General features: G+C 36.7%; 2 protein-coding genes across 2 annotated transcripts; one reads left to right on the plus strand and one right to left on the minus strand.

Moving 5' to 3' along the window:
* Window positions 1-22: 22 nt before the first annotated feature.
* pno1 (partner of NOB1 homolog) lies at window positions 23-6,415 on the minus strand. The gene is made up of 7 exons (XM_027165798.2): window positions 6,116-6,415; window positions 2,622-2,771; window positions 2,443-2,526; window positions 2,302-2,362; window positions 553-670; window positions 407-477; window positions 23-310 (listed from the first exon to the last, which is right to left on the minus strand). The coding sequence occupies exons 1-7, from the start codon at window positions 6,311-6,313 to the stop codon at window positions 243-245; spliced, it is 750 nt and encodes a 249-aa protein (XP_027021599.2). The 5' UTR covers window positions 6,314-6,415; the 3' UTR covers window positions 23-242.
* Window positions 6,416-6,654: 239 nt separating this feature from the next.
* dnaaf10 (dynein axonemal assembly factor 10) lies at window positions 6,655-11,011 on the plus strand. The gene is made up of 8 exons (XM_027165797.2): window positions 6,655-7,048; window positions 7,730-7,830; window positions 7,917-8,047; window positions 8,265-8,366; window positions 8,778-8,893; window positions 9,614-9,748; window positions 9,844-9,941; window positions 10,359-11,011. The coding sequence occupies exons 1-8, from the start codon at window positions 6,863-6,865 to the stop codon at window positions 10,564-10,566; spliced, it is 1,077 nt and encodes a 358-aa protein (XP_027021598.2). The 5' UTR covers window positions 6,655-6,862; the 3' UTR covers window positions 10,567-11,011.
* Window positions 11,012-12,216: the final 1,205 nt, after the last annotated feature.

Genomic DNA, 12,216 nt, shown 5'->3' on the forward strand with positions numbered 1-12,216 from the left:
TCTTACTGAATCCACAACCTGCTTCTTTTCCATTGCTATGAGTTTTTTTTTTATTTTGAGTGTTTCAGGGATATTCATTTCTGTTATCTGTCAGTCAGGTGAAAAAATGTCCTCTGCTGATGAACTCCAGGCAGCAGTGTAAAGGTACTGACTGGATATTTCACACCACTTTTGGGAACCTGGGAGTATTTTCTGCTTCAGTCCATGTGCTGCAAAGTAGGTGGAAGATAAGAGTGTCATTGTTAGAATCTCTCAGCTGCACGGCTGGCAACTGCCCGAATGTTTCCATACACCTTCGATGGAGGACTTCCTGTGAAGGTGAAAATCAACAGCGTTTTATTTCATGTTTCAGTTCATTTAATAATAATAATTTAAAAAAAAAAAAAACAGCGCCAAACTTTGTTACCTAAGATAAGGTTGCATATAGCTGTCCGTGCCATCTTTATATTCTGGAACGACCCCAAAATGTGAACCTTCCTGTAAAACATAACATTTTTCAGTTTATTCGTTGTGATGCAGAACGTACATAGAAGGTGTAGTCTTGGGACTCACGTGTCTGCAAGGACGATCCTGGTCTTTGTGACATTTTCAATGGTGAACTTCGTTTTCCCCCCTTTGCCTGCTATTCTCCCAACAGCTCGTGACAAGTGATCTCCTTTGAGAGGCTTAACTGTTCCCCAAAAAAAAAAAAAAACACAAAGCAACAAGCACTTTGAGGGTCTACAACAAAATCAAATGGTATAGCATTTGTATAAAACCATTGAAATTTCAAGCGACAAATGCAAAAAAACAACCGTGTCATCTTTCTAGGATGATTCAGCTTCACGCAGTGCTTTTAAGGGTATATCAGGGTCACCAAGGTCAGCTTTGATTGCCTGTGTGTAACGAGCATGTCAGTCACACACCACGGGCCTTTCTTCAGCATTACTAAATGACTTTTTGCATCAGGGAATCTGCTTATTTTATTATTTTTTATCATGATAATTGCATAGTCTGTTTGCAGTTGTGTTCCGCTCGTCGTATGAGTTATGACTGCTAAAACTCTTTCCATATGGCAATTATACTGATCGTGATTTCACTTCCTCAGCATCATGAATGGAGACTGCACTTTGTGTTTGACAGGATTCCTGAAGTGACGTCAGTCTCAGTGGACACCCGAGAAGGTAACCGTGCTGAACAGATGAGTGTATACAGTCTTAACTGAATGAGATACTTTAATCTCTTGTTCAAGAATCAATGGCTTGATTTATGTACATGATATTAAAAAAAGAGATGCATCACAAAAAGCACAATTCAGATTAATTATTTTAAAACTTTTGAGATACTTAGGAAGAGAGAGATCTTGTTTACCAATAAATGTTATATTTGGTAGCATCCAGACAGCTATTTAATCTAAACCCTTCACATGTCAGTAAACTATTCAGTTTGGGATAGTTTTCATTCAATCATTTGGGGGGTAAGAAATTTATTAATTACTCCTGTAGGAAACAAAGTTGTGCAACTGAGGCAATCATTAAATCAGACAGGATTTTCAGCACATTTTCCTTCTTGGCTATCAACTGTGACTGACATCAATTTCAAACAAACAAGCCACGTTCTCTACAACACAAGAAATGCAAATCTATTTAAATTGTTTAGGCTCCATAAACATAACTGATATGACAGGGTCATAAATCATAAGACAAGGTAATGCAACTGCAAATGGACTTTGCTTTTCTATTTTGTTCGTGTAAATGAAAATAGAAACGATATCGAGCAATCTGCGTCCACAAACAGAATGAAACTTGCATTTTCTTGGGGGGGGGGGGCGCCTACATCCACATTTTAGCTTTTAACTATTTAAAGAAACTGAAAATGTGCTTTGATATTTAGATGCAATGCAGAAGGTAGGCATGCAGGCTAACTTTGAAATCAACTTAAAAGTTTTGTTAATGTGCTGGCCAGCCGTGTGAAACACCGAAGAGATAAATAGCAATGGTGGATGCTGAAGTGTCACATGTGGAACTACAGTGTCAGAACACAAGCAAAGAGGCAGAAATTAAACTGATGCCCCAAGCAGTAATGACCTTCAGACAAAACACAAGCAGATGGAAGAAAAAAAGGTTTGGTTGTTCTGTTTCAAAGCTTCAACACACTCTTCCTATTATGACATGCATTTATATCTGGTTTCTGCCAACTTTAACTCATAACGCATCAGATCATCACTTGCATTGTTCTCGTAAGCTGCTTGAATTAAAAACAAATTTAAAATAAATTTAAATAGAAAAATGAATAAAAACAAATCAAAATGCATAAACTTACCATCTGTGATATCGAAGGTTTCCAGGAACAGTTCATCCAGTCTGATGAGTGCGAGTGCATCCTGTGGATAATTACAGAAACTCAGATGAAGAGAAGTGTTCACCGCTGTGCAATTAAGAGCTGTGGCTGTTGCTCACTCACCTCAACCTGAAATCCTAAAATAAAGGCCTTTACAAAATCTGCTGCTTTCGTAAGAGCACCGATATCCTGTGTGTCTTTACATGTCTGTTAAGAAAGATTATGTATGATTAGGAAAAACTTCATTATACTTCCATTTACTCACAAATGAACAAGTCTTTCAAAAACACTTTTGTTCTTGCCTTAATTTCCACGTTTCTCGTTTTGAGATTAAATCGAACTTGAAGCTGCAGGTTTTCAACAATGGGGGTGAAGATTTTGAGCCAGTTTTCTTTCAGAGGTGTATATCTGTGAGATGGCACAGGGATTTTCCTCATCTCATCAGCACCACCCTGAAAAAGCACAAGGGCTCAATTTCAAGAGCAAACAAATAAAAATTGATAATTATATATGAAACCAAAAGCACCAGAATCAAGGAATCACAAAAAATATATATATTTTTATAAATCACCTTTTCAATGTGTTTGCAAGAATTATAGAATAAAAGTTTGCTTATGCAAGCCATGTAAAAGTGTGAGAAATCCAGTACATGAGCCCAGTTAGCAGTAGCTAGAGTTCACTGCCCTTATATTGGATATTTAAAAAATAAAAGTCTAGTCTACACAGCCCTGTTAAAATGTCACATTCTTGTGATAGGATATATGAAAGCATGATAAATAATATCGGGATTTTTTGAAATTACAAGGCATAAAAATTAAGTGAAAAACCTCAAACATTAAGGGAGGGGGATTTACAATAACCTGGTTACACACATGCATGTGCACATCTGTTTATTATTGGCTTACGGCTTTGTTCAGAATGAACCAATCACATACAACATGGTCAAGGAAATTATTCTGATTAACCAAATAAAGATCAGCTGCTTCTGTAGAATTTTCTTCACAGCTTCGATCAGGAAACAAGACAAAACCTTAACAGCAAGACTGCAGGGACCTACAGCAATATGAAATGAGCTGCAGAAATTATCTGAGCTGATTATCTTCATGTCTGACCCGTGGTGGTGCGAAAAATGCATGCAACTCTAAATAAAACTTAGCTCAATCATCTCGAACCATGCGGTAAAAGGAGCCCAATTCCAAAAGCTAGAAATAATAAATTAGGTACGTTTAAAAAAAAAAAAAAACACCACCAAATAAAGAAAAAATATGCATGGATTTAAAGCCTGGCTTAGAAATAAATAAAAATTCACATTTCAGCATGACTATGACCCAAAGCATACAAAAGATCGACGTATTTGAACAACCTAGAAAGAGACCTGAATTCAGCTAAAATCTGTGTGGTGACCTGAAGCGGGCTGTGCATAGGACATGTCTGCACAAACTGATGGAGCTAGAATGTGTTTTCAAGAAAGAAATTTTCCAAGTCAAGATGTGCAATGCTAATTAGTCTCTTACCCAAAAAGAGAGTAGTGCAATAAAAGGAAAAGTTTTTTCAATTCAATTGTATGTTGTACTTTCACAATAAGGGTAGAAAAAGTCACAGGCTTTTTAGATCCACTGTTACCAGATATAACAAGTAAGGTTTTCCACCTTCTGCTGACTTTGACAGACTGCAGACACTGCACATGCCCAGGCATCTCATTAGTCTCATCTCTTTGGAGTGGCGTACAGTAATTCATGAAAATGTGCTACGTGCGCCATCATACCCTGTTTGGTGTCTCTGTTAAACAAGCTAAAGAAATTTGCTTTTCATTCTTATCAAACCCTATAAAACCAAATGTATCATATGTTACATGAGATTCTGAGACCTCTACAGAACCTGCTTTATCAACACTTTCCTCTTCTGCCCTCTAGTGGATTAACTCATGCTCTGCAGTCAATAGCAGGCTTTAGGCTGTCTTACCCAATATGGCTGCCTTCACGGACTGACTTGCTACAGATATCTTTGCCCTTTCTGAAATAGTTATGTTAAAAATAGCATACATGTTGATACTGATTTTTTTTTAAATATGAATATGTACTTTTTTGAATAAATGTATATTTTATACAGAACGTTCAATATGTGTGTATCTAATATGATTTAATACAGCTGGTACATAAGGACACAGTGCCAAATACAAGTTTTTATTTAATAAACCGATTAAAATATTAAAATGTCATTTTAATTGATTCCAACCTAATAGAATTGAAATATTTACAACGTGGCTTGAAAGTTTGTGAAACCTTTAAAAACTGATACATTTCTGCATAAATATAACCCAAAACATCAGAAACCCTAAATGTAAAGGTTAAGGCAATCAATCGAATGAGTCAAAAATATACTTCTTTATTTTATTACCGAGGAATGATCCATCCGGCATTACAGATCTGTGACTTGCAATGTGATTAAGTATTTCTTCTGTACTGAGGAATGTGGTTTCCATGCAGTTATTTCTGCACAAAGGTTCACATACTTTTGCCAAATCACAAATAATATTGGAAAATTTCCCTAAATAAAAAAGAATAACCAAGTATAATATGTCTGATTTGTTTGATTGGGTTCACTTTGTCTGCTTTTGGGACTTTGGTAAATATCTTTTGAAGTTTTGCATTATATTTATGCAGAAATATAAGAATTTCTAAAGGGTTCACAAACCTTGACACTGGATATGTGCAACATAAAGTTGTATCTTGCTAATTGTTTTCTGTCATTATCAATTTTCAGTAAGACAATTAAATGATCATCATAATCTGTTACATTTACTAATTCAGAGAAAAAATTCAGAACAAACAGTAGTGTTTCACCTGTATTTTCAGATGTCAAAAAGGTAGTGTTGAAAATGTCATGTTCCTGTTTGAACCTTTCCACATACAATAATTAGTCTTTGTTGTTTAAACTGCTATAAATGCCTGATAAAAATAATGTTTTAATTTTATGAAACAATGATGTTTTTATTTTTATTATTTGTCTGGTCACGAGAATTTAGGGCTCATAAGATGTCATCAGTGGCCAAAGAAAAGGCTTGAGAACCTTTAGACTACATTTTGTCATCATGAAATCTTAATATATTTGCTTTCTACCATGTGTAGGCAAGTCCACATCTATTTGGCCAGAGCTTGATTCATTTTAAATCCCAGAATTGATCACTCGGTGGTTTTTGTGCAAGAGTTTGTGCTAAACTACTGCGTGTCCGACCTTATTAAAACTGCCTAGAGCTATTAAATGCAGACATATTCAGTTTTTTTCAGCTCGATACATCCTGTAAACCTGAATAGTACAGAATAATTGCACAACTCTTATTAAATGTGTTTGACTATTTTGGATATTTACCAGAGATGTAAAACTTCTTTCTAGAATACAGAGGTGTATATAGAGGTGGTTTTTTTTAGATGTATTTAAGTTTGAATTTGGGCACTTGATTGAAATGCCCAGTCAAACAGACCAACAACAACAACAAAAATCAGTGGTCTGTTTGTGAATCTACTGCAACTTATACATCAATACCTTTACTTTGCAAACACCTGATCTAATATGCAGTTGTACGTTGGTGTTTAACAAGACACGTTGTGGCTTTTGGTGTGGATCCTGATGACGTGTCTTTTTTACTTTACACACAAAACAAAACTTAAAAATCAGCCCTCGGATAACTGAGAGCCGCGCATGCGCATAAAGACACGTGTAGCTTTAACGATAAACGCTTAATTAAAACATATACAAGTACATACGTTAAAATAACACCAAATGACTTCAGTCATACCTTCAGTTTGTCTCCTGATATTGGGGGAAACTGTGGTCTTTTCGGTGCCACGGCGTCTTCAGACTCCATTTGTACTTCCCCTTGGTCACGTTTACGTTTTGAAGATTTCTTCGACTTTACCGTCTGAAACGTGTCCGTGTTTCCTCCACCGTCCACCGCACTCGTGTCCTCCGAAGCTGAGTTGTTGACACTTTCCATTTCGAACTCTTTGCTTATAAACGTAATAAAAAACAACGATGCAGGTGAACTGTTTATCTTCAGCACGCGGTGTCGACCATTTTACAAAAAGGACCCCAGGTTCCTCCGACAACCGCCTGTATGCGTTTGTAATTATTCCACAATTATTTAAAAAATATGTATATATAACAGGACCAAGGCTGTGGTGTTATTGTAAATATATTTGAACCGATTAAAAAAAGTCACAAACTAAACTCGTATCGTCTCAAATGTCTCTTTGGATTGTGAATTTATGATCAGGCGTTCATACGAACAGCTATACACCTGTTTACCCACCCGTGTTCCGACAAATTCCTGCTCCTCGTTCATTTGCTAACGCGTCTCCGTTCGATCGCTTGATTGGCTAATTCCGTATCGATTCGGATCTTGTATCCAATCAGAATCGCGGGAAGCTTTACTTTTCGTTATACGGGTGGGAAACAGGGTCCATACGCCTTCCTCACTCGGGTTGTAACGGAGAGGTCTCTAGTCTTTAGTCCTTTTTTTTAACTTCTTGTTAAACTGGCCGAAATGTCAACGTCTCTGGAAAAGCCGCAGATCATCGCGCACTTTCAAAAGAGTTTAAATTACACGGTGTTCGACAGCAAGTGGATTCCCTGCAGTGCGAAGTTTGTTTGTATGGGAACCCTCGCCAAAGGAAGTGGAGTCCTGCAGATTTACGAGCTTGAACATGGAAAACTAAAACAAGTCAAAGAGGTGAAGTTTGTTCTTTTTTAACAAGTCGTAATTGCCACAGTTAGAGAGTCCACAAGCTAAAGCTAGCAGCTATGCTCTAGAAAACTCGCTGACCTTGTTGCCATAGCAACAGCACGCCACGCTGATTCCAGCTTCCCTACACATCACTGTCACTGGCAGGAAGTTCACTGTCTGGTCCACCAACCCACACAGAAGTCCTGTGATCAGGCCCAGGATGCTGCCTCAGGAGACTTGTTATAATTCGAGATGCAGAATAAACCCGTGCTTCAGTATCAACTCCTCAGATCAAAGTTCAATTCCATTCAAATTTCAACTAATTCAATTCAGATTTATATTTATGGTGCTTTTTTGCAATTGACATTGTCTCAAAGCAGCTTTACAGAACATAAACATAGAACAAAAGTTTATTATGAGAATAATATAAAGATTAATATCATCTTAGTAATATTAGAACTTATAACGGGTACTACAAAAAGAGGTGAAATATCAATGTGTATGTGAAAATGAGTATGCAACACACGGACAAACAAATCTGAGGGGGAACAAATATTTGTATCAGACAAACAGGAAGTTGTGCTACAATAACTGTATCAGATGTGACCACGGCCAGCTAGATTTCCCCATGTTTTCTCATTCTCGCATGTTTCCATGAATGTTCTATAATGTATTTTGCTGTTTCAGATGGAAAATCCCAAGCCTATAAAATGTGGAACATTTGGTGCAACATCTCTCCAGCAGAGGCATTTGGCCACAGGCGATTTTGACGGCAACCTTCACGTGTGGTATGATTGACCTTTCTACGGCTCATCTGTTCATTCCACACACTTACAAGTTTGGTCTAAGCCGAAGTATAAAATGTATTCATTAGGAATCTTGAGGCAGCAAAGGATCCGGTGTACTCTGTGAAAGGCCACAAGGAAATAATAAACAGCATAGACGGAGTTGGAGGTTTAGGCATCGGAGAGGGCGCACCAGAAATCGTTACAGGGAGCAGAGATGGTAAGTTTGGCATCATTACACATTCTGATGTTTGGTATTCTATTAGCATATGATTTTAATCTGGTTCACAATATTAGAACAAAATTATAGATTGCAGTTCTGCACATGGAAAAAAATGCAAACCAGGCAGAGTGTTATATCTATTATACCTGGCATTGTATTATAATAATATTATTATGATCAGGGATCTGCACATTCTTTGGTCTTGCTTTTGTAGGTACAGTTAAAGTGTGGGATCTGAGGCAAAAAGATACACCTGTGGCAAACATGGAGCCGATGGAAGGAGAGACCAAGAGAGATTGTTGGACTGTTGCATTTGGTGTGTATTTATTCCAATACATGTATCATGCTAAAGCATGATGGATAGATATGAAATACTTTGTAGCATTGTGTTGATCTGCTGTTGTTAAAAGAAAACATGCTGACACAAACTTGCCAAGTAATTCATCTACAGGAATCTTGTGTAGGTTAGGATGGCATGTAATTAGGGAATAAAACAAAACAGGTCTTGGTGTTTTAGGAAAATAATCCAACTTGCACCCTATTATAGTGTATAATTCCTCTCATATATCAGCATTTTGCCAACAGTTGCACATTTAGATTATACTGAATGACAAGGATTCCATAGCTTTGTAGTACATTTAGGGTCTGTGATTTGTATTAAGCGGTTTTCTCAAAGCATGATGTTTCTAATGTGTTTTCCTAGCTGATCGATGTTTTTTCTTCCAAGGTAACGCCTTTAACGATCAGAACCGCTGTGTCTGTGCTGGTTATGACAACGGTGATATTAAGCTGTTTGATCTCCGAAATATGGCTCTGCAGTGGGAGAAAAATATTAAAAATGGTGTAAGTTTTACAATGGTTTCGCATTTCATCAAAGGAACGTTTTTATATAGCACATATATGTTGGAAATGCTTTAGAGCACAGGTGTCAATATCCTAGTTTATGTTTTACATTACATTTAATCCTTTTTTAAGTGAATCAGACTAAGTCAGATTAGTAACCAACAACATGCCAACTACTGTTTATAGTTTTCATTCATCTACACTTTTCTGAACCATACATCCTGAATGTGTGTGATATACAATGAATGTATACGTTTATTTGCAAAACAGATGCAAATTTACTCACTAAAAACCAGAAAAATCTAATAACTTGCAGAATATTTACAATACAATATTTATGGTTGCATAAGTTTGTGCCCGAGCTACTTTGACATCTGTAAATTAGTTCTTTTGGAAGAAGATGTAGAGTAATTACTGAGGAAAATGTTCAACTTGCTCTATTCTGCCCCCTAGTGTTAAAAAAGGACACTGTCTCCTTTTCTTTTTAATCTGTCAGTTCAATTATGGCCAACCAGACGAATTTAATTTTAAATACATAAATTTCTAAATTAATGTGGTGGGCTGGATTATATCAATTTTGTGTCGATGTGACACCCCTGGTTTAGACTCCTATTACACTGAGTATCCTAGTATACATTGAGATTTTCTAAATGCTGATAAGCAACCTAATTAATACATCAGTGATTAAACATTACAAATAAACTTTTCTTCATTTTATAGGTTTGCAGCCTAGAATTTGACAGAAAAGATATCAATATGAATAAACTAGTGGCAACGTCTTTAGAGGGCAAATTTCATGTCTTTGACATGAGGACTCAACACCCGACCAAAGGCTTTGCCTCTGTTTCGGAAAAGGTGAGCCTGAGAGCACTCGCATCATATCTGCCAAGTTTTTATATTCACTACTGGTTTTTATTATAATTACTATTGTTGTTGTCTGTATTTTTAAGACTGACCAATCTACAATATGGCAAGTGAGACATTTGCCGCAGAACCGGGACATCTTCATGACAACAGGTGGAGCTGGGAAGCTGCACTTATGGAAATAGTAAGTAAAAAAAAAAAAACTCTCTCTGTACTCTTATTTCCCCCCTTAAACTCAGACACACACGTATCAAAAGTGTCCCTGCATACTGAGTGTGTGCTGGGGGATTTATAGGACAACACATTAATATTTTCCCCCATTTTAGTTATACACATACTCATGCTGGCTTGATAAATACCTAGATTGCTCCCTGTTTTTTGGAATTATGTTGCTGCATAAATTGTTTAAGTATTGAGTATTTTATCACTTATATTGACATCTGATCCATTGCTCACTTACTATTGTGAAACAAAAATAACACTTGAACTTTTTAAAAGGATTTTTTATGTAATATAGAATATAATCCATAATTTGTCACAATATCAATCATAATATCGTCCCAGCACTAAGCACCTCTGATTGACAATTCAACACTTTCAGTGAGTATCCAGGGCAGAGGCGTGAGAAAGATGGAAACAAAGTAGACCAAGGAGTGCCTGGGACACTCAGTCTCCTGCAGAATGTCACTCTGTCTACACAACCTATTGTCAGCCTGGACTGGAATACCGACAAACAGGGCCTGTGTGTGTGCGCTTCCTTTGACCAGTCTGTACGAGTCCTGCTTGTCACTAAGCTGAACAGAGTATGAGCTCACATCATGTGTCTCCTGGCCTTAATATTATTATTTCAGGCTCTTTAAACCAAATCTGCTTACTGTATATGCAACAATCATGACAATTTTGCTTGTATAATTTCACTTTAAATGAAGTTAAAGTTGTCATTTTAAATTTCTTTTCATATGTGCAAATTCTTTGCTTGCAGGTGTGTTTGTTTAATTAAAACCTTGTGGGCACATCATAAATACTACCCTTGTCATTTCCGTGGACAAAACATCCACTAAATTAAACATATTTAAATATATGAGATTAATATTTACCACTAAACAGTGGTTGAATACACGAACACACGCAATTTTACCTCTTCCCAGCTGAGGGAACCATTAACAAGCAAAAATGCATGTTTTTTTTTTTTATGTAATGGCCATGCAATGAAAAAAAAAAATTTTTATATTAAAAAGAATAATTTTGTGTGTATTTTTATGTGAATTTGTGATGTCACTAATTAAAATGGTAATTAAATACAGGTAATGGTAAGTAAAAAAAAAATTTGTTTAAACTATTTAGCAGTTTTGAATAGAACTGAGGTTGATTAACAGATTTATGCAACAAAAATAAATAAATAATAATAAATAATAATAATAATCTGATTTTCTTTATATAAAATTAATTTCATTATATTTATGGACTTTTTTAGTATCAAAGCGACCTGGTCAAAAATTCGAAATACTCTTTCCAAAGTACATGTTATATAAAGGTTTGTCCCAAAGGGTTAACTAACTACTAAATTCATAATAACAGAAAGGGAAATGAACCTGTAAAGCTCAAGCCGGGATCTATTCATATCCAGCATTTAAACTTGAAAAACTCTTGTTTTTTTAGCAGCTTGGTCATAAACTTCCCATCCAGAATATCAATGTACTTTTCAACATTTCAATAAATGGGGGGAAGAAGACAATTAAAAATAAATTCAGAGCTGGGCAAGATTCATTCATTCATTTATTTTCTACCGCTTATCCGAACTTCATCAAGGCAGGATACACCCTGGACAGAGTGCCAACCCATCACAGGGCACACACACACTCTCATTCACTCACACACACACACACACTACGGACAATTTTCCAGAGATGCCAATCAACCTACCATGCATGTCTTTGGACCGGGGGAGGAAACCGGAGTACCCGGAGGAAACCCCCGAGGCACGGGGAGAACATGCAAACTCCACACACACAAGGCGGAGGTGGGAATCGAAACCCCAAACCTGGAGGTGTGAGGCAAACGTGCTAACCACTAAGCCACCGTGCTCAGCTGGGCAAGATATTTTAAGATTATTTTAAAGGACAACACACTTGTCCATTCCCACTGTATAATATTTTAAAATTTTCTGCCACAAAAAAAACTTACTGAGCCCCATGACTTTCCCATATGCAATCAGATTAGGAGCCAGCTGTGGATGCTCATACAGCTCCTGTTTCATGAGGATGTGAGCAATCTCTCCTGTGATGAAGGCATCATCGAATGTCTGTTCATTCACAGGTTTTAACGGAAACCTGCTGTATACATCTACAGCAACACAAGGATTGCTTTCCCCCAGTAGGTTTGCCGGATTGTATGCATCGTAAACCTTAAATACATCCATAAAATCTACAATGACCACCAGCTTGAAGAAATTTGTGTCA

The sequence above is a fragment of the Tachysurus fulvidraco genome, chromosome 4 (assembly GCF_022655615.1).
Source record: "Tachysurus fulvidraco isolate hzauxx_2018 chromosome 4, HZAU_PFXX_2.0, whole genome shotgun sequence".
Taxonomy (NCBI): Eukaryota; Metazoa; Chordata; class Actinopteri; order Siluriformes; family Bagridae; genus Tachysurus; species Tachysurus fulvidraco.